At 45.1% G+C, this 23,805-nt stretch overlaps 1 protein-coding gene across 2 annotated transcripts in view; it reads right to left on the bottom strand.

Moving 5' to 3' along the window:
* SLC38A3 (solute carrier family 38 member 3) overlaps nucleotides 1-23,805 on the bottom strand; it is a 342,163-nt gene that overhangs the window by 69,906 nt on the left and 248,452 nt on the right. For both annotated transcript variants that reach the window (XM_078661256.1, XM_078661257.1), the window contains 3 exons: nucleotides 14,828-14,910; nucleotides 3,061-3,119; nucleotides 675-851 (listed from right to left, as the gene is read on the bottom strand). In XM_078661256.1, coding sequence (XP_078517382.1) covers nucleotides 675-851; nucleotides 3,061-3,119; nucleotides 14,828-14,910 — 319 coding nt within the window. The remainder of the gene's footprint in view (nucleotides 1-674; nucleotides 852-3,060; nucleotides 3,120-14,827; nucleotides 14,911-23,805) is intronic.

Genomic DNA, 23,805 nt, shown 5'->3' with positions numbered 1-23,805 from the left:
ATAGGAACAAAGAATGGCCTTTATAACTTTTCTCAGAATCTGCTCATCTACCAAGTTTACCCTTCACACTAGTGCAGCTGGATAAGTGGAGTACAGTCATTATTAATTGCTTTTGGATTTCAATTGCATTCAATACCCATAACGTTTACCACAGCAAAGTCACATCTGTCTCACTGGGATTTAACAAGGTGAATTGATTGACAACATAACCAGATGAAGTAAAGCTACCTGCATTTTTATAGTTTTACTGCACTATGCAAGTGAATTAATTGAATGTCTTTTTACAGTTTGATGGATAGTGATGCAAGCCTGTCAGATGTTTTTGCAGGTTAAAAACCTCATGGAGGGGCCCACTTTGTGTTCCTTCCATTGAAGCCAGGTAGTAGGAACACTTGCCTCTATGTATAACAGCTCCACCATTAATAAAGAGGCAGGCTTGCTTCAAAACCTATGAATTCCTTTTGCAGAGGAGCCCTGGCCCTGCGAAATCTTAGGGCCCGTGGCATGTAGTCTCCTATGCCCTGGTGACGGCCCTTGTTAAGAACTGCTAACTCAACCTGCCAAAATGTGGATATTATGTGATCCAATGCACCACTTTCCCCATATTAGCTTCCCTTTGCTATTGCTGACTGCAAAGCATTCATAGCCACCAGACTCTTCAAGGAAGTACTCACGTGTGTGTTGATTGTAAACATCCCGGGAGTACATATGCTTTCCACGGACTCAACAGTTGGCGTGTGCCCGTTCTGGTAAACAACACTGGAGTCATATGTGCTGATGTTACCAATCATCGTGCCATTTATGTCCCTCTCTGGAAGCGGACAAGGGATCTGGAACTTTTTGTATATGACCTAAGATACAGTGGGAGAACAAACAGGTCGTTATTGTTCATTTGGGAGCAAGTGGTCTACAGCATTTATTCCATCTGTCTTTTGGTTTTACTGCATCCTCTTTTACTATTATTTTCTCCATGTATTCTGAATGTATTCTTCTTTCTGTTGCTCTAACCGTGTCTCGCTCAATTTTTCTTCTTGATTTCTTCCCTCTGGTTCTCTTATTCTTGGGTTTCCACATTGATCCCCTGCTCAGTTTGATCCTGCATTGCTCGAAATCCCGGCTATTTTGCCTGATATCTGGATAAATTCATTCCACTATTCAGGAGAACATCCTTTACAATGCGGATGTTACCCCGCAGTACCGTTACAACGCGTCTTTTACAACGCAAGTCGTAACCACGACTTGCGCTGGAGGGCGCTCAAGGATAAGGAATAGTAGATTTACTATTCCAACACCTTCCCTACTGTACGTAGGCTGGTGTTGGAATAGTAAATTTAACTATTCCTAAGTCCGCACCCCTACAGCGCAAGTCGTGGTAACGACTTGCGTTGTAAAAGACGCGTTGTAACGGTACGCGTGGTAAAATACCACGCAATGTATCGTCATACATCCACTATTCATCTCACCTTTGAATTTACTGCCACAGTCCTGGTTCAATTCAGCCCACTGGTGTTCAGATTTCTGGTTCTCATTTACCCTTCTGTTCTGTTCCATGTTCTCCTGATTGCCAACCTGAAACCTGATTCAACCATTCCCCTATTTTGTTCTAGATCCTAGTTCTCCTGCTTGTTTCCTTGTTCAATTCGTCACCTTTTTCCTCGTATTTCAGATTTTTCTGTGTATTCCTTTTTTCTTTGGTCCATCTTCTGCTCTGGTTCCTGGTTCTCCAGCTTGATCCATTGTTCTTGTGATAACTATTGTCTTCTCATTCCTGGTGAACCTGCCTGATTCTGAGTTCTGTTCATCTCATTACTGCTCTGATTCCTGGTTCAATTTATCCTGCTAGCTTACTGTTCCATGGCACCATACCTCTCTAGATTTGCATTTAATTTCTGTATTGTCAATAGTCATGTACTCAGTTGCCCTTCTACTGAGAGCATGCATGTTTTTGCTTGTTTTTCCAGTGCACGCTTACTTGCTGACCACTGCTATTCAAGTTTGTTTCTAATTTGTTTTTCACACGGTTTCTCGCTGTCTTGATCCTGCATTTTCCTGCTCTATTCTCCCTCTGTTGCTATTAGTCCTGATTTACTTGCTACATTTTATGAGGCTACTAATGGGACACTGAGCAAGACCTCTCCGATCTGTGTGAGAGAGTCATGTTGGCATAATGTATACTGGTCAAGTGCACGAAGCCAGAGAAGTGGTAATGGGTGTATGTGAGATTCCAATGAAGTGTGAGAGGCCAAAGATGTGTTGATTCTGAGAGACTCCATTTAATTTTGTGAGGACAGTGATCGGTCAATGTGTGAGACATTGTTGAAATGTGTGAGACCAGCGATGTGGCAATGAGTGAGACATTGTTAAACTTTGTGACATGAGTGATGTGGTCATGAGTGAGACAACGTTGAAGTACGTGAGGCCAGTGATGTGCCAATGAGTGAGGCTCCTGTGAAGTGTGAGATATAGTGAACTTGGCAATTGGTGAGGCTCAATGAACTCTCTGGGATCAGAAATGTCACCCATGATCACTGCCACTGGAATTATACAATTTTGTTTTCTGCATATTTATGGATCTGCTGCACTTGCCAGATAATCCTCCACCTTCTACAAAATGTGCAGAACAAAACATTATCAAAAAACGAGTCACGTTACTAAAATTTTGCCACATGTGTTGCCACGCAGTGGTATCACCTTTACTGTGCAGTGACAGGTCCCCTTTTATGCTGATTGCTACATTTAGTTGTTAAACAGATACTAAGGAGGTGCAAGCTTTGTCCAGATTTTGTAAAAGTGACAAAACGGTGAAGTACAACTACCACAAAATATGTCACATCACGCCACATCATTTGTTTTTTCTTGCCGCACAATTTAGTAACCATGCCCTATAATTTGTTGCTCCCATGCTGCATTATTTCAGTAGCTCTGCTTATGATCCTGAATCCTACGTACAGCATAGAACCGTAAGCACTGTCGAAAATGAAGCATCATTCATGTAAGTGTAGATGGAAATGGTCCCACGCGTCGAGGATACAAAATATGTTGTAATTTGCACCCACTCACCGAGATTAGGAAGAAAACCATGCAGCTGAGGGAGAAGCCACTTGCATATCCCAGGTATCCTACAAGAGACAAAGAGCAAGCATTGGAGAGTGAACCAAGGCACTGGCACTTTGTCAAGGGACTCTTGCATGTACTTCAGCCCAGAAACAAAGGGTTTACATTCAAGAGATTGCTAAATGAATATCAATTGCCCCTTGGCAGACTCCCGACTGGGTACCTCACTATGGGGCACCCTTACCACAACTCCCATAAACTATTGGTGGAAGATACAGTGCTTACCAGGAGGAGTGCACACATAGGCATACGTCATGCTACACTAGCACTTGGCAATGGAAACCTCTCCTCAGAGAAGTTGTAGCAGACCTAAGCTGGGGCTCGCTCCTCAGTAGGACTGCCTCAGCCCCCAGTGCCTCACAAGCGCAATTCTTTGCTTTCATGGACCACCACATGACAGGGTTGGAAAATAAGATAATTAAAGCCAGAATGGCAGAACCAGAATGACAAAGAAGAGGAGCAACTTTTGACACCTTTGGTGAAGGAAGAACAGTACATGAGAAATCACAGACAATCAAAAAACTATTTGCCTTTACTGCCCTCTTCAGAATGACTGTGTAAGGCTCATCCTCTAACAAAGCACCAGTGATACTGCTCACCCACACGGTCATATCTACAAAGTGGGCACTCAAACTACTGACTTCCATTCACCTCATGCTCAATCATTTACTTCTCTCTTTATATTCAAGGGGGGGTGGAGGTCAGGACCACACACAGCATGCGCCAACCCCTCTTTCTTCAATCAGCAGATTACATCTTCCTCCTGCCCTGCCCTTGCATAACCCACACAGGGAAGGATTCTCAAAAAAGTTGTTCATTTATTTGTATAGACATACTCCCATGCTTGTACTCAAATTTAGACTACTCTGGAATTCAGAGAGAATTACTGGAGGTCTGCTGCGAAGATGCCACAGAAATTAGTTGCTTGGATGCTTCTGTGTGGGTTACAGGTTATTTCTGTGCAGAAGCATTTACAGATATGTAATTCTGCTTGCCTGCAAATGCAATTGCTAACTATCCTATTCTCTTCATGGGGAAATTATTTTTCCCTGTGAACAAATCCATTCCCTTGACATTTCTTGCCAACTTTTGAGGTGCTCTCATCCTCTCACAAACACTCAACATGGATTTATAAGTGTCCTTCACAACAGTAAATCTCCTACCCTATCCAGAATGAGAATGATCCTGCCACACATTTCTCAATACCAACAGACCGATTGGTTCATATGCATAGATGGAAATTGCAGTCATGGAATGCAGACAATCCACTGGGTGGAGATGAATTACCATATGTGTGTGCTGATTCTCTTTCCTTGAAAGGCAGTAATTAAATCACCATTCTCACTGTTTTTGTGTTTTATGACATAATAAATAGTAACGGAGATTTCAAGTTGCGCATTTTCAGGTGTGCAGCCGTGGCCCGTGAAGGTAAGAGAGATGCGGCCAGCTTGGAGGGAGGGGGCATTTCGACGGACGAAAATGAGTGAAAATTAATTAAATAATAAATTTCTCATTGCCATCGTGCATCAATATCCCCCCCCATCCGGCCCCACCGTTCTTACCTGCACGAGTCGCGGCTGCAGGTGTGAGTAATTCATCCCGGCCTGCAATGTTCCTTTACATTCTGATAGCTGATGCTATTATATTTATGTTGCAGACCTGAAGAAGCGGCACACAACCGTGAAACGTGTTGTCTGTAGTTGATTTTAACAATAGTGTAAACGATGATTGTGTGCTGAAGAAACATTGTTGATACAATGAATCAGTGTTGCCAGTGTTTTCTCATGTGTACATTTACAGGTTGTTTTTATTAATGCCATTGCATTTTCATTACTTGGAAAAGAATGATATTGATACACTGTTCGCTAAATTATTGAAAACGATACTTAATTATACATTAAATTAGGCTTTTATTTTAAGTTACTAACTCCATTATTTTCTATGGGGGGGTGTTGGGATACCAGTGGTTGGCCATGTGTGGTGCTGGACTTAGTCCAGTTCTTAGCTGGAGTGATTCACTACTATTTTGGTCCAATTTTGTCTTTAATAACTTTAGGAGTGCAGTTTGTGAATAACTATGGGTTTACTCCTTCATGGGGGAGTCCATGACCCTCCCTAAACTTTGCCTTAGTACCCTTGTTTCTCATCCCTAAAGCCCTCTTATTTAGTAGTAAATATGCCCATGTTCCCAGCTGCTCCCCTAGGTCCCTCACATATTTAATAGTAAGTAGTAAACTTACATATGTAAGGATCTCCCCATAGAAAAGATGGGAGAGGTGGCAGTGGAGATTTTCACTTGTAGGTTTTTGGATAGTATTTTTAGTACTTTAGTAGTACACGTCTTGTGCAAATGCAGTTTGTGAAAACGACCCTGTGAGTTTCCTGCCCCAAGGCCGCAAATTCTCCTGGCACGCCTGAGGATGAGATTTGCTCCTGATGTAACACCCTTTTTTGGAGTCCACCTCCCCTTTCCATCCCATTTCACCTCACCCTCAGGCCCTCTCCCTCTGTATTGTTTTGTACCTGGAATATAGATATCGAGAACGTTGAGCGTTTCCTGAGCGTATTGAAAAGCAGAGCCCCTGACTTTTTCACGACCTTCCTGGCAAGAGTCCGCGCTCTCCGGATGTCCGTGAGGGGCGTGAGGAGGAGAAGGCTCTGCTCATTCTCCGCGCGGTTTCCACTGCTCTTCAAAGCCCGCGCGCGCCAGTCTTCCTCGCCTGATCTAATAATAAGGCATGCTTGCTCCCAGCGCGAGCCCATCCAGGCGGCCGGCCTAATCGTTGTGGCACGTGCTCCGCGCTGTGGGTGACACAACGCTTGCTGCCTGGCGCTCAGCCATGGGGTCTGTCCTCTCTGATGCCTTCCAGCCCCCAGCTCTCGAGCAGGCTGTGCTGCTGTTCCTGCCTCTTCCTGACACAATTTGTCTAGAGGAAGAGTGTGCCTATTTATAACGTGCTTTTGGTATGGCTTATATTAAAGGCACCGGGTATACTCTTATATATGGCATTAATGCCTATTTACAATAATGAATATTAATATAGTGTACACCACAATCTAAATTATAGATAGGGACTGAAATAATAAGAGTGAGCTTGTGAGATGGTATGTGAAAGGAATATTTTCTGTGTTTCATTGGTGCTTTGTAGTCTAATTAGTATGCAAGTGCTGTCTTCATAAAGTGTCTCGTGAGATTCTTTGTAATTAGTGCTTTGAAGGAACCAGAAGGAAATGGACAGCTCTCTATAAAAAGGTATGCCTGGATGTGGCCCATCTCTGTTCGTTTTCATATTTGCATAGCATAGCATGGGAAGGTGCAGTCACCACTCACCAGTGGCCCTGAGGTGGTGGTTTTCCGCCCATTTCCACTGCTGTGTCAGATGACTGCTCACAGGGTTCGGCTCTGGCTCGACTCTCCCTATTAATTTATTGGCTCACCCACCTCTACCTCAATACTAGGTGCAAAATCACTATGCGCGTTGGCTTCACAAACACAGGCATAACCTTGGATAATGTGAAACAGCCTCAGATCAGTGCTTTAAATGGGCAGGTACTCACAGGTACTGAGTACCGGCACTTCCTATTTTTTTTGCCCACAGTACTGGCACTTCTCTACAGACAGGTGAGAGTACCGGTCCCGTGATGTTCTCATTTGCTGCAAGCAGCATGCTTGTCGTTATTATGGGAGTCAGCGGCTCGGGTATAGGTGTGTCATAATAAGAAGTGTAAGCTGTGTATTTCCATTTCCTGCCAATGCCCACAGTCTGTGTGTGAGGCAGGCTTACACCGACGAAATTGAGTTAAGTGTGGTTAACGCCTCATACAGTATTTTTTTTCGAATGCCTTTGTATTCTACAGACGCTTCTTTTAAACCGCGAGTTGGCGTCAGCGAGTGGTGGTGCGCTTATGTATTCCGCTTAGTGCTCTATTGTTTACGGGGATAACCTTTCCCTCCTGGGGTCAAAGTCTGCAAAATGGCAGAACTTGTTTCTAGAGCTAGTACAAAAGAAGCTGAACAATGCAGAGTTATTCTGTCTTCTGTTTTATCTTGGCAGTTGGCACAGGCTCCCAGGTGCTGGTAATGGTAAATCATTTTTTTTGTTCATTGACCAGTCACACCAATGCCGACAGTATATCTAAACGGCAGTTTAGTGCTTTTTTCTCTTTCTTCGCCCAACAAAAAATGGATAAAGAAGGGATTACATTGCAATGTAGCTGAGATATTGTTCTTTGTAATTTGTTTTGGAAGTTTCAACTCATTTGAAAATACATGGCTATGCATTTATGTTCAACGACATTTTTAAAGTCATTATATTGCCGAGCAGGTAAGATGCCGTGAAATCTTTTCCATCAATTTTTTTGTTGTGTGGGCTTAGTGGAGTTATCACATTAAATAAATAAATAAATAAATCCACGGCAGGCGCAGGTTAGGTTTCTCCTGCAGGGCAGATTTCGCTCTGCTTAGGAGGAGCATCGTGTGCAATCGGTTAAGCTGTTTTATTGCCATAAACGCATTCCTCGTGTGTTTTGACGTGCTGCAACTGGTACCGAAGTCATTAGGTACGATCATATAGTGCTCTGTGCCCGCCCCTAGCCCCGCCCACTTGCCACGCCTCTATTCTAATGAGTACCTGCACTTATTTTTTCCCATTTAAAGCACTGCCTCAGATGCCCTACACTGCTGGCCCTCTCTCGTTCCTTACACAGAAGAGGTCGGCTGACGGACAGGAAAATGGCGCCAGTTGGAGCAGTGCACCCCCAGCAAAGCCCCAACCTTTCACCTCTGTGCAGAAGCAGGAGGACAGCTTTCTCTTTGGAAATGGGGTAAAGGCAATTTATCTTCAGCAAGAGTACCGTTCCCCCATTATCCACTCCTGTGGCAGAATGGCTTCCTACGAGGGAATGCACACACATGAGCCACTGGGAGTCATAGTCCATCTTTTCTGTGCGGCTCATTATGCTAGTGCAGGTAGGAAAGTTCAAACCACTTGCATCATTACACGTCCCTGAACCGCTTCCTATTTCCTGCTGAGGGGCCTAGGGTATGTCTAGAATTTGGAACTGGAATGGTGGAACGGTTTTCAGATCTCCAGGAAAAATAGCATTTTGACCATTAGAGCGCTCACTTAACATAGAACAAGCATTTGCAATGCAATAGGTCTCACATTGGCAAGAGTTCAAGCTATTGGCATTGTAAATGACAATGGCTTTTATTTATGTTTTGATAATAACACATAAATCAAAGGCATTGTCATGTACAATGCCAATAGCTCAAACTCTTATAAATGCGAGACCTATTCAATGAAGCGGCCGCCATTGTACCGGGCTGCTTTGGAAGAGAAAGCGTGCATGGCATGCTGAACGGTGCAGGAAAGCATCTCGTGCCTGCAGTAGAAGAAACCATTTAAAGAAAATAGTGCTTACAGACTAAAAAAGACTCACTGTGTAACAATCGAAGTAAAAGGGCCAGTCGTCATGGGAGGTTACGAATGAAGACAAGGAGGTACTAAGGCAGGACTAACAAGCCTATGCACGGATCAGAAGTTTACGAAGGACACTAACACAAGCTAATGACAAATATGTGCGGAGTTTCTATTCCATACTCCAATACAGCATGGCTCCCAGGCTCGACCTCACAAAGCATGTTTTTCAGATCTCTTCTAGCAGTCTCTGGGTGGTAACAATACAAGGTTACCTTGACTCCTAGAGCTCTGTTTTCCTTCCCATGTTTGCATGCTGTCCCTGCTACCTCACAGGCCAGGGGCTGCAGGATAGGACTAGTAGCAAAACACAAACCTGGGGTATCAACAGCTTCATCTGGTGATACCTATTTTAAAGTCTGTGGATTCTGGCTGGCATGGTTTTACACAGTGAGTGTGACTCTGGACAGTGATAACTAAGTTCAGCCGGTGAATTCTACTCTGAACTGAACCGTGCCTCTGGTGTTGCACAGAGGCCCTCCTCGGCACAGCTTCATCTGGTGGCTATTTCAAGATTTACCAAGTTCACAAGACAGACTGACAGTCACCCGACCTTTAGAAAAAAAAGATAAAGACACTAATATTTCCATTATAATTCTTTGACTACAATTTAATGGAGTAAAATAAAGGATAACGAGTAACAATTGAGATTTACTGTCTTTGTCAGAAAAGGCCCTAATAAACTGCAATTTGAACATAACGTAACGTATCGTAATATAACATACCATAGCATAACATCTAACATGATAAAACTTAACATCACGTAACATAACACAACACACAGTATAACATATAATAAAACATAACATAACATAAAACATAATACAACTTAACATAATATAAATTAACATACCGTACTATGTAATTAGAACACTGATTGCAATCCTATTTAGTTTTAAGATTTTACTTGGCGGTGCTAGTGCAGTGCGATCGGTGCACACTTGGAAACCACACAACTTTCATGAGCTCATGGCATTTGTGCAGCAGACTTTGCACTACTGTATGCCAGAACATGTGCATGGTAACAGGCTGTGGCATACAAAGACAGTTTTGGAGTTCAGCATTAACATTAGGAGAAGGGAAATTCATGTTATTTGCATTCATGTAATTGCGTGAATTATTTTTAATTTCATATGTCCCTGCATCAGTTCCTGAAACGAGGACGCATTTAGCAATTAAAAAAAATGTGAAAAACACAGTTGCTGGTCAGAAAACATATTCTCACGTTCTGGTTGTTCACGTTGCTCCCAAGGTCCTGTAGGATAATTTTGCTGTTAAGGCCAGTGCAATTACGCGACGTGGCAAAATGATGTAATTTCTAGAATTTCTTGTAACAAGTGTAACGGGAAATTCACAAGTGAAATACGCCAGCATAATTTAAAAAAATTCCATCCTATTTTAAAATTACTACGGTGCCCTCTTTTACTGCTAAACTACTCCTGCAAAGGCTTCACAAAAGGGGATAATGGTAAGTGAACTACAAACTTAAACATTTCACAGTGCAATAGTAAATGGGGCTTTTTTTTGCACAGTTCCACTTGCCTTAATAGTCACTTGGCCTAGTATGAACATAGTGGGTGGTGGCAATGACAGTTTACTTGGTGAGACCGGGCCAATAATACATCTGTACCAAGAAAGATGTAACATTAAAACAGATTTATCAGAATTATTTCCAGGATATTCCCTATACTCTGACCCATATTGTGTTCTGAACTGGATAGTATGTTGGTTTATTAATGTACATGCAAAATGAACAATTGATGGACAGAATGCAGAACAATGTCATACATTCACCCCAGTGCAGAGATCTGGGCCTAAATTCATCTGTTTGTTTGTTCCCCAGGCCATTCCAGTTTGAACCCAGCCAAATACAAATCAATCTTGACCCTGCGCCCAATGGGAACAGTCCAGACCGAACTGCCAAGCCAGGCCCTCTCTGGACTGGAAACAGGCATTCTAGGACCGGTTTTGGGGTTTCACCCCTCATCAGCCAGGCTAGTTTGAATCCAGAGGCACAGCAAGACTGTGGGTCTTTTATTAATGTACATGCCAACTTTTTTGTGTACACCAACCACTGGATAATGGTCTCCTGCATTTGAATGCCATCGAAATTAATATGTGACAAAAAAGATGATTAAAGGCTTTCCCTTGTATTAGTCAAGGCTGGGACACTCCAATTCCTCAACTGCCAAAATGTATTTGAAGGCAATAGCACTCCTCCAGCAGATGTATATCTCTACTGTGATTTTATATATATATAAATATATATATATATATATATATATATATATATATGTATGTATGTATGTATATATATATATATATATATATATATATATATATATATATATATATATATATATATATATATATATATATGTGCAAACCCAATTCACCCTTCTCAGAGCGAATAATTTAGGATGAACTCTCGTGCACCAACGATTTTACTCTTTTTATTTAGATTTTAGCCTTCAGATAGATGTTTTGGCAAAGCAGAGCAAACACAGATCAACGCGTTTCGGGAGTCCTCTCCCTTGCTCACGTGATCATTATAATAAAGTTAATTTTGATACACTACTGACTCTTTTTAACAAAAACCACTCACCACTCACTTAATTTTCTTTGCACAACACTGCCTTAACCCACCAACCCGCTCCGCAGTAGATCTGGCGTTGAAGCACACAAAAGAGACGCTAGGTCTCTTTTGTGGGGCCCGATGATGAAGCATGTCATCACTAGGTGGTGAGTGAGGGCTTTCCTTAAACGCCTTAAGTGAAGTCGTCTACCTGCTCCTAACGGTGGTTCATTACTACCATGGAACACTCTTGTCTTGTTTATTGCCCCTTTCCTAGTACCCAACTGTACTTATGTCTGGATCCCAAAGGCTAAATTTTTGTGTCATAGGTAAACACGGATCATGCATCCCAAAGGCTGAATTTTTGTGTCATAGGTAAACACGGATCATACGTGTGTGTCTTGACATAGGCCTGCAAAGCGCTATCCTCTTAATGGTGGAAGGCTACCAGCTTCACCAGGAGTTAAGCAGCACAAGTGCAGTGGTGGCAGCTTACAGTGTAGTGATCAGTAGAAGTGAACAGGACCTTTTTACCCTTGGTCCCCTGAGTGAGGAATACAGGCCCACTCACCTTTTTAAAAGGCCAGCTGCTGTGTGCTTAACTCACCCTTGGCCTACATCAGGAAGGTGTAGAGTGCTGCTCAGCGCAGGAGTAGTGACTCTGCGCTGGATGTATGTGTGCCTGGGAAAGATACAGTGCAGGGTTAGAACAGTGTATAGTATATGTGTGGTTAGTGCATGTACTGGGTGTATGTTTGACCAGAAAGGAATACATTACAAGAGTGGTGTAGTGCTGTGCAGTGCATGCGCAAAGCAGAGCATGTGTAGGGTGCATGTGTGCTTGCATGAAGTACAAGACATGAAGGGCAAATTGTTGTGCAGCTCGCACATGGTGAGTGTGCGTGCTGGCAGTGTGTGTGTTTGCAAACAGCAAACCCTGGTACAGTATAGAAAAGCTTCAGTGCTGAACAGTGAACACAGACTGAATGTGTGTACTGAATGTATTACTTGTAATGGTAAAATGCATGAAGGTAACAGTGCTGGCCAGTAAGTGTGCTGTGAATATACACTAAGCAAGGATGCCTGAAATGGTACATACATGGAGGATACTGGGTTCCATTTTGGGAAGCCCAAGCATGCTTGGTGAAAACATGAGAAGTAGACGAATCCCCGACACCAAATGTGTGTATTGCTGCATTCCTGTGAGCTGGTGAGACACAATGGAGGAAGATAGGAAGGGACCTTCCATTTACACTTCAAAAGGTTACTCTTTGATTTAGTGATAGATCACAATTAAGGGGCCTGGACACATCAGCAGGAAAGAAGATGGTGCTGATAATGGAATCATAAAGAGTAGGGCTGGGATTAATTAACCTTTTTATGCACATATCACTGTGGCTGACATCTAGATGTGAACTCTGGCACTCCCATGAATTGTGTTGTGGGTCAATCAGCTTTGGAGTCATGCCTGCTGTGACAGACATCCTTTAAAGGGGAAAGAAAAAAAAGAGAAGTGTGCACTTCAAAAGAAGCAGAACTTCCCACATAAAACGTGGAGGTACAACTTCAAAGAGTCAGACCCTAAATCACATTTTGGTGTCTGGAAATGGACTAGAAGAAGGGGAGGTTGAGACTCCAAATGTTATCATCCGCCAAGCAGACAGATGGGCTGTACGAGGAGGGGAAGCTCTGCAAGGCTTCTTTCTCTGACCAAGACTGGGGGCAAAGGCCCTGCTGGGTAAGGTGACATCACCCAGGGAAACAAAGACCACCTGCCATGGAGCCTGGAGCACTCGCACCTACTGCTAAGACTAGTGTGCCCTGTGAGGAAGAGGGGGGCATTGGCGGGAGTGAGGTACAGCAGGGAGCCCTACCATAAGGACTCCCTGTGCGAGGATTACGCTGTGTATCGATTATCCTGTAGCCTGTGTGTAGAAGAGTCACCTCGGCAACCTCTGTATGCCCGGAGAGGACCACCGTGGACAGAGCTGTGTGGGTCTAGACGAGCCCGTACAGTCGCACTGTGGAGACTGCGTATGCCAGTGGGCAACCGGTAAAGGTGCTACTGTGAGAAGCGCTGAGACTCGTAACCATCTTGATGGGGTGCTTGTACCTGAGGAGCCTGCGTCTGAACTGTCCAGTCCCACGGCAAACCTGTATGCCCCGAGGGGCTGTCAGTACAAATGCTGCCAAAAGATTCAGGCCACTGTACGAATGAGAGACTGAGGTTGCTTTCGGCGAGAACTGCCCCTGAGTCACCATTGCGGATTGTTGAGGATGCCATGGATGACATCGCACCCTCACTGGGTTTCGGTCTAAGCTGTAGATAGGATGCCCCCAAGGTAAAGGTAACTTACAGAGTATTCGAAGCTGAGAGCTGCTTCAATAACTGAGAGAACTCCAGCAGTGCTGCTTAGGAGAGATGGCCTGTGCCAATGAGTGTTGCTGCATGGACTGCAGGCAGCCTGCTTTCTCCGAGCAGAGCAGGACTCACAGGGCTCACGCATAGGACACATACTACCCCTCTGAACTTTTCCATGCTGTGAGAGCTGGTAAGGCATGAGCTGGGCTGGTTGGTCCCCAGGGTATTCATAATAACCATGCTGCTGCACCTTAGACACTTTTGACTAAATCCTGAAGAGTCAAAGGGGAACTCTTGAGAACGGCCTAATAGTAAACATTTCCTGAAGGCGGCCAACAGTGAATCGGGAATAACCTTAAACGCGTTACACGAAAGAGGGTGGGACAGGGATTTGCCTGACAACTACTAGAACCTCGATCTCAAGAGGATTGCGTTATTGCATGTGCATATCACTATTCTTTTACATTTGTAGAGTTAGAAGTAAAAAGTCTGTTTTCTTATAAAAGCAAGTATTTGACTGGACATTGATTTATTCTTTCTACTGTTTGGAGCCTTGACTGCTCGACCACAGCTACCACTGACAGTCAAGTGCAGGAAGGGTACTTGGCCCAGTTGCTCAGGATTCATAGTAGGTCGGACCTGGGAGAACCTCCACCTTTGGGCCCGGTTGCTCCTGCGTGCCCAAAGGCCCTCTGAAAGGGGTTACGACACCCTGTGATTGGCAATCTAAGGGATCTTATTGCTTTCAAACCAGGTATGGGCACATGGTAATTGCCTTAAAAACCTACAGAAGAACAGGACTTCCCTGCAGCTAATAATGTCCGTGGACCACTCCACTGACTATGAAAACCTTTCAATTTTCTATAATGTCATCTTCAGCGAGGTGGAAAGATCATGAATACTAAGCCTCGCTTCTCAGCAGGCATATAAATGTATTATTAATTCTTATACAAAGTCATTTATGATATATACCGAATAATAAACAATGTGCTCATCTCTCTTTGCTTCAAACCATTAAAAAATATTGAAGGCACATTTACATAAGATCAGATTTGGCTTCTAAGTGTCAAAAATGTACGATCAAATTCCAGAAGCAAACATGCAATTCTAATAGAAGGCAATATGTCTCTTGTGAATAGTGTTCGGCAGACTTATGTTATCTTTATTCGGAGGCGCACAAGCGCCACTCATACTTTATTTTACTTTGGATTTTGACCATAAATGGAGAGGTTAAAACTCTTTATGACTCTTGTCTTACACCACCACTTTATATTAAGTCACTGAAGTAATACTCACCCAGCTGCTTCATTAAGGCAAGCGGCAGTATGACGGCGACAGACACCATGACAACTAGGTAGTTCCCGTTCATGTACCAGTCCCTGCAAACCAACCAAGAGGTGAGACCGGGCCTGGACCAGGCAACTAAAATCAAATCTAGGTAAATGGTTTTGATACCAGCCCAAAGGTTCAGTGTAGAAATGCACAGAGAAAAACTGACAAAAGGTATTTTTTTCTTTCTCAGACAAAGCACACACACACACACACACATATATATATATATAAATATATATATATATATATATATTAATAATCCATGCCTTTGATGAAGTGCTAGGAAGCACGAAACGCGTCGGCGATTTGGACATTATTTTTCATGCAGAGTGCTACGCTATGCTGTTCTGTTACTTCCTGAGAATAAAACACTAAGAATACCTACCTTTGTGCGGCTTATCCAAGGGGGGCAAACTCTCGTGTGTGTTTTATATTTACGGCTGGTCCGGCCGTGGAGAAGCCCAACTGCAGAAAAGCGGTCCTGTGGTGTCATTACAGTAATCACCGCATTGGAAAAGGAGGTCGTTTTTTGGAAGGGTTCTAAGAACAGCGCAGCGTGAGTTGAACACTGTGTATACCCACTGGGGTGTCTATCAATCTTTACGTGGCAATGCAATCAGCAAACCCAAGATGGTAACACTATTGTGCACTACAGAGACCATGATGCTCGGGGAGAGCCAACGCCCACTGGGGCGGGAACTTTGTTTGAAATAAAATAAGTGCACAACTTTGCTTTGCATCGTCTGGATAATCCATGCCTTTGATGAAGTGCTAGGAAGCACGAAACGCGTCGGCGATTTGGACATTATTTTTCATGCAGAGTGCTACGCTATGCTGTGCTGTTACTTCCTCAGAATAAAACACTAAGAATACCTACCTTGGAGGAGGAGCTTAGCGCGCACCCAAGATGGTCGCGTGAGCTCAGAGCTCCCGGACCTTCACCACCTCCATCGACTATCCTGCAACTCATCCTGATCTGGACGACGGGCTTTTGTGGTCGAGAACCTGCTGATCACTTATCCGTTTGCGAATTTCGATTTGGTCTCCGGGAACCGAAGATATGGCTTTTCGAATATTGGCGGCCTGCTCCATGGCACTGCCCCGGGCTTGCCTATTCTGCCAGCCGGGTAGTAATTGAATAACAACGGCCTGCGCTACCCTCCCTTGCCCGGTCTTCTACTTTCGGTTTCGATTCTGACGACCCTACGTCATTGACCTTGCCTTGGTCGCCCTGGTTGCTTGCTTCACTCAACTATTCGCAACATCGCTTGGAGATCCGGACTTTCTTGCTCATTGCCTAGTGTTTGGTCCTCACTTTATTCTCTGAGTTTTTGAGGGCACATCGAGTGTAGCCATTTTCACTAGGTCTCAGACTACCCTCCGGGGCGCACGACCTAAGATGGCCACCAAGCCTGAAGCAGAGAGGCGCAAGACCAGACCGGCAGCTCGAGGAGGTTCTGTCCAATCCAACGTCATGGACCGATACACCCTCACTAAGAGTTCTCCGAGCGGAATGGCTAAACCCTCGGCCGGCCTTGTGGACGAATCCCTGCTGGGTGATGACCCGTCGTTGAAAGACGTCATGTGCGCCATTGCTGGGATGCAGGCCGCGATGGGACAACAGTATGAGGCCCTAACCCACAAACTGGACACTGTTGCCATAGACGTCAATCTGATCAGGGCGGATCTTGCAAAAACCAACGAAAAGGTCAAGTCTCTCGACCTGAAGACTACTAGTCTTATCACCGACGTCTCTGCAATCCAGACGGAGGTCGGTAATCTGAGATCCGCCCGTGACTATCTCTCCCGTCGCTTGGACGATTTTGAGGGCCGAGCACGACGGAACAACGTCCGACTGGTCGGTGTCCCGGAGAAGACGGACTCGTCAGCTGTGGACCTACTGGTGGAGGACCTTGTCCTAAATCATTTAGCGCCCAAGGGCCTGAGCACGTTTTTTGCAGTAGAACGGGCCCACCGCGTCCCGGGTGGCCCGCCCAAGCTGGGTGCCTCTCCGCGCCCCATCATTGCGCGGATTTTCAACTTTCGTGACAGAGATGTGATACTGCAGGCTTCCCGCACTTCAGGCCCCACGGAATATGAGAACGCTACGGTCAGCTTTTACCCGGACTTCACCCAACAAGTCCAGAAACAGCGACTGGGATTTCAGGGAGTGAAGAAGAGACTGAGAGACAGGGACATGAAATATGCCATGCTTTTCCCGGCTCGATTGCGTATCGTCCATAATGATAGAACATTTTTCTTTGACCATCCTGCAGCGGCTAATGACTGGTTGGACTCGCTGCCTACGGGACGAGGGCGATTTGAACAATCGGAACCTTCCGGTGAAGCGGAGGGCGGCCTGACGGAGCAGGAATAGGGAGCGACATCGGCCCCCGGCCCAACGTTTTGACTTTCGGCACTGGTTCGCTGCTATATTGATAATGTTTGCTACTCCGTTGTCTTACTGGGGTGTGGGTGGGGGTGGGTGAGACTTCCTCCTCTGGGGTTCTTTTCGTAGATTAGTTGTATGTTAGGGCGACAGGCACGCTGCGAGTTGGGGTGGCTTTTGAGTCTAACGCAGGGGTGCGGGGTGGGGGGTATGATGTTGTTCTGGGGGGTTGGGAAGTTCAGGGGTTTGTTTCTTTGTTTTTTCAAGGTATAATACTGATGATCTTCTGTGTTGTGGTGTCGCGGTTGGTGTGGGGCGGGACTTGGGGTGGACTTTGGGATGGGGTTAGGGGACTACGGATACTGTGTTGGAATGTAAATGGTCTGGGAGACAGAATTAAACGGGGAGTGGTCTTGCAGTTACTGAGACGCTTGTCCCCTGATGTGGTTTTGCTTCAGGAGACGCACTTGTTGGGTAATACGTGCCACGCCATGAATAGGCGTGGCTATCGTCTCATTGCACACTCAGGTTTCACTTCTGGCTCCAGAGGGGTGGGCATTTTAATCCGGACCTCCCTCCCCCTCGCTGTTGACGACATTATACTTGACGATAGAGGGCGGTACGCCGCCATTGTGGGGCGTTGGGAGGGTAGGGTGGTTACATTATTTTCTGTCTACGTACCCCCAGGTCTTCAATTTACGACCTATGCAGATCTGGGAAGAGTGATTCTGGGAGTCCCCGAGGGTTTGCTTGTGGTCGGGGGAGACTTTAATTCAGTAGTGTCTGGGATGTGTGATCGTTACCCTCCCCGAGTCCTCGCTAAGTCCCAATCCTGGCTTGGGGACTTCATGGAGGCGCTGGGGCTGACCGATTGTTGGCGCTTACATCATCCTGGACAACAACAGTATACCTTTCACTCTGGGGCCCACGGCAGCCTTTCGAGATTGGATTATGTTTTGATGCCCTCCTCCCAGACTTCCCGTATAGGAGAGGTGAAACATCTTGCCGGGGTTTTTCGGACCATTCCCCACTGTGGTTGGTTGTGAACGCGCATGGGGGATCGGAGGGTCGCGTGGCCCCGATCAACCCATGGTACCTCCGTGATCCTAAGATTAGAACGGAACTACTTAAGGCAATTGATCACTACTTTGCCGAAAATGTGGGGTCAGTCTCCTCTTCTGTCTCCTTATGGGAGGCATACAAAACTGTAATTCTTCGATTGGCAATGTTAAGAGATGTAGACGAGAGGAGGTTGTTCGTCTTGAGACTGAAATTACCGTTCTTGAGAGAGAGTTTGATGCTGGGGTCTCCCCTGAGAGGCTTCATCTGTTGGACCTAAAGCAACATGAGTACAGAGCCCTGGTGACTGATGCAGCGAAGGAGATGAGTCGTGAACAGCAGGGACGTCTGTATGATGTGGGTGATAAGGCTGGGAAGTTGCTTGCTTGGTTGGATAGGAGAGAATGCGCGAGTCGAGTGGTTCCTGTTATAGTTGACGCGAATGGTGCCGATATCACGGACCCTGCTGGGATTGTTGAGAGGTTTGCCGATTATTTTCGGGTGGTGTACTCCCCTGTGTCCGATAGATCAGAGCAGGACTCTCACATGCTTTTACGTGATATTTCGCTACCATGCTTGTCTGATTCTGAGAGGGACCTGCTGGAAGCTCCGCCCACGGCGGATGAGGTTGCGACCGCTATCCGTTCGATCCGCTCCGGGAAGGCCTCTGGCCCTAACGGACTCCCTATTGAACTTTACAAGCTCCGTCCGGATGTGTTGGCACCATATATGCGATCTATGTTTCTGGAATCACTGGCGGAAGGGTTTCTTCCCCCTGACCAGAGATTGGCTTCCATAGTGGTTATTCATAAAGAAGGTAAGCCACGTGACCGCTGCGAATCATACAGGCCTATTTCCCTAATAAATGCTGAACCCAAGATCCTGGCCAAAGTTCTTGCTAATCGTCTGGTGGCTGTTATAGGCGATCTGGTTCATCCGGACCAGTCCGGATTTATACCACATCGCAATACGGCACTTAATCTTCGGCGCTTGCATGGAGTCCTCGCGCGAGCGGGGACATTGAGAGAGTCGGCCATCTTGGTGTCTTTGGACGCCACCATGGCGTTTGACACGATTGAATGGCCCTATCTTTGGGCGGTCCTCTCCAAATTCGGGTTTGGGCCCACCTTTATCCGTTGGGTACGATTGCTTTATGCTGATCCCTTAGCCCAGGTGGTGGTGAATGGACGTGTCTCGGCCTCCTTTGCTCTCGGTAGGGGTACGCGCCAGGGCTGTCCGCTGTCCCCACTCTTGTTTGCCCTTGCTTTAGAGCCACTGGCGGCTTGGTTGCGGTGGGAACCGTCCATGAAAGGCATTCGGTGGTCTCCGGAATTTGAAGACCGTATATCTCTGTATGCAGACGACATCCTTTTGTACCTCACATCGCCCCGAAAGTCGTTAATCGTCCTTTTCGACGTTTTGACTTCTTTCCGTAAAAATTCCGGCTTAGTTATAAATTGGTCTAAATCTTGTGTTTATGTTCTCTCCGGTGATATTCCTCTCCTGCCCCGTGATTGTCCTATTCCGGTGGTATTAGATGGTTTCAAATATTTGGGAATCTTTGTCTCCTTGGACCCCACACTTCGGTATGAGCGCAATCTGCTGCCCCCTCTCAGACGCCTTCGGGCGGATGTCGGGACTTGGAGCAGGCTCCCCCTTTCTCCCTTGGGACGAGCTGCGTTGTTTAAGATGATGTCGCTCCCCCGATTCCTTTATGTGCTTCAAAACACGCTTGATGTAGTGCCAGCGGATTATTTTCATGAGATTGAGAGTCTACAGCGGCAATTGTTATGGAGGGGGCCGTCCTCGCATCGCCCTCTCAAAGCTTACACTCCCTTGGTACGATGGTGGCGTCGCTCTCCCGGACATTCGTCGCTATTATTGGGCCTCTCACTTCGGGGCCATCAACCATGGCACCTACACTTCCCCACTAAACCCGGCTTTTGCGATGGACAGATGGTTGCTACCCGGTGGGGACTACAATAGGGCTCTATATGCGAAATCAGCTGGCGCGCCTCTTACGGGCCCCACCAAAACTGCAGTGCAGGTGTGGCGTAGAGCTACGGCGGCCACGGGATGGGCTGACAGGCCGACCCGGGCTACCCCACTCTATGCTTCGGATAAACTGGGCTCCCTTTGGCAATCAAAGGGATTTGATCGGTGGGACATGATCGGGATCAGTAGGGTAGATGACGTATGGATCAAGGGCAGGGTCAAGACGTTTGAGGAATTGAAAGTTGAGTATGGGCTGAATGATAAGGAATTTTTCAGATATGCGCAAGTCCGGCATGCGGTCTTGTCTGTTTTTCCGCTGGGCTCGGACGTGCCGGAGGCTTCCCCGCTCGAGGATCGGGTTCTGGATGGCCACGTTCCTGATAGCACGATTTCGCTAATTTATAAAAAGTTGATCAATACCAGGACTGATCTACTAGACAGTCTTCGAGGGTTGTGGGCCAGAGATGGTCTAGAACTCGATGATGAGGACTGGCAGTCCGCTATTTCTTCCCCGAAGGAAGTGGCTATCCCGGCACGTCTTCGGTTCGTTCAACTAAAAATTTTGCATAGGGTGTATGTGACTGGCCCACGTCTGGTTCGAATGGGATTTTCGATGGATGGATTGTGCAGGCGCGGATGCGGTATGGTGGCTACGTTCCTTCATATTATCTGGGAATGCCCTGCTGTGCTACGCTATTGGCACTGCGTGCATGAAGTGATGAGTGAGGTCACGGGAGTGCGATTAATGCCTGAAGCGCGAAGATGTTTGTTGAACGTCTGGGAGCCGAATGACTACAATCAAGCGCAGCTCCGTTGGGGGACCTTGGGCAACATGGTAGCTAAGCGTGATATTGCCCAATTGTGGGGCGCTCAGGGGCCTCCGACACTTCTGGGGTGGACACAGAACATGGATTGGTGCATGTCTCGAGAAAAAACTGTGTATGTTTCCCGTGGCAGACCAGGCAAGTGGGGGAAAGTGTGGACCCAATGGAACGCATACTGTGGAGATATATGTACTCCCCCAATGTCGGAATTTGATGATGTTTTGTCTTCCTCCCAACCTGACGTTTCCTCCGCAGGAATTTAGTTGTTTTGTATATATTTTGGTCTCCTTTCCCTCCCCCTCTCCTCCCCCCCAATTATTGATAACACTACCGCTTGATTCTCTATGTACCCCCCCCACAGACCACGTGATGACCCGTTTTACTGTATTGCCTTGTTTTGTATTGTTCTTTTGTTTTGTTGTTTTAAAATCAATAAAAAGTTTTCAAAAAAAAAAAAAAAGAATACCTACCTTAGTGCGACTTATCCAAGGGGGGCAAACTCTCGTGTGTGTTATATATAATTATATATATATATATATATATATATATATATATATATATATATATATATATATATATATATATATATATATATATATATTAATGTGTGTGTGTGTATATATATGTAGTTATGAATATACATAACTAAATGGTGCATTTCAGTGAAAACATTTCCCTTTATATTGGCTAAAAAACATATATTTCAGAGGAGAACCTGAACAGGAGTTAATGAAATAATCCAACATTTCAAGGCCTACCACACTACCAGGGAAAACGGATGTATGATATTACAACGCATGCTTTTACATCGCATGCCTTTACAATGTAAGTATTACAACGCAGTCCATTACAACGCATAGTGCTTTGGGGTGCTGGATAGTGAATAGTTTAATTTACTATTCCAACTCCAGTCCCCGTGGACACTAGGGAAGGTTATTGGATAGTAAATTAACCTATTCCCTATCCTATAGCGCCCCCCAGAGCAATGCGTTGTAATAGTTTGCGTTGTAATGGTTGCGTTGTGAAGGCTCTGCGATGTAAAAGTTGCGTTGTAAAGGTTGTTTACCAGGGAAAACTATTCCTCTGCATTAAGAAATACACATATATGCCCTTCAGAAAATGGTGTGACTAGCAGAACCCGCAGGTGCACATAAGTCTAAATATAGGTGTCAAAGAATGGGATCTGCCCTTCTGTTGTGGCTGAGTGAAAATATTGTCATAAAATTTATCATAGAGAAAAAATACTAATTTTAAATACGGTGCCAGGAGACATGCTACCCATTCAGCATTCCTTTGCAGGTAAATCAAATACCAAAGGAATGGCTCCAATTGTATGGCAAAGTGGTGCATACATGTGGCTCAGTCTGCCAGCCTTCCAGAGATGCTGCTCAAACAGATAAGGCGAAGAGATGCTGCTCACAGGTGCCAGAAGTGATGATACTGTTCTCATAGAGCATACAGCTAATGGCTTGCAATGTTTGGTTGATTGTTTTGTCAACTTTAGGGCATGTTGGCCTAAAAAGAAACCTGTATTAAACGTATACAACGATGTTGGGGCCGAAGAATCTTAAAACCAAAATCCTTTTAATCTTGGTTCAGCCTATTCGCAATAGATAATTTCACCTATTTAGGTATTAGGATTGGCCACAAGTTAAATTGGGACCCTCTCTTGAGTGCTCATGTGCAGTCCTTTAATAGGATCGCACACAGTAGTGATGCCTTCTCGAGTGGCTTTGTCGCCCTCACGTTAACTCGATAGCGTATCTCTATAAAGCTAAATGTGTCCCAACTGTGGCTTTTGGTTTGGAAATTTGGGGCTATAAGGCTTGTTGTCCCATCCAAGTTGCCGACAGCAAATTCTTAAGAAAAATATTGAGGATACCACAATCTGTGCCCGCTGAGATCGTGCATGATGAATTGAACATAGGGTTTATCTCTGATTATATATATGTTCGCCCTGTAATCTTGTGGTTATCTTTTTGATTAAAAAAGGAGTTAGAACTTAATTAAATGATTGTGTCAGATTGTCTGGGACTGGATTACAGCCTACAAATTCCACGGTTCCATTATGTTAAAGGTACCCTGGGTGACCTTGGCAGACCCGAGCTTTTTACTAGCACGGAATCAATTCTAAAGCTGATGTCTAGTTGCTAAAGGAGGCATTTTGTGCCTCTGTGCAGACAAAAAGGGCGGAACTGTCTTGTTTTAAAAATTGGTGCAGAAATTCTGGTATGGTCAAAACCCATGCCAGAATTGAATCGTATTTAACGCTAAATATGACTGCTTTGCATAGACACCTTTTGCCTTACTTCCGGTTTAACAAAGTCCCATAACTCTTAGTTGGTTGGCACAAACCTTCAAAACCTGTTATTTCGACATTTGATATGACTGCTGCACTAGACACTTTGCGCGGTGTCCTTATATGCCCTTAATTTGCAAACCTGCATCATAAGTTTATGCGCCCCCTTCTTCTGCCACTGTATTTTAAACATGTATGGCCTGCTTTATTGCACCTTCAGTTTTCAAATAATTATACATGTTATTATGTATCTTGGTTTTCAGCAGGGGTGTTTCATTTCACCTAATGAATTCAGATGTATTGTTTGTTTTTACAGTCTTTTTATGAACCTTGTATTTGTATTTGCTTTCATGATTTACTGTGTCAAATAGAATAA

The sequence above is a fragment of the Lissotriton helveticus genome, chromosome 9 (genome assembly GCF_964261635.1).
Source record: "Lissotriton helveticus chromosome 9, aLisHel1.1, whole genome shotgun sequence".
NCBI classification, from domain to species: domain Eukaryota; kingdom Metazoa; phylum Chordata; class Amphibia; order Caudata; family Salamandridae; genus Lissotriton; species Lissotriton helveticus.
This window is presented reverse-complemented; position numbering and strand designations above follow the sequence as displayed.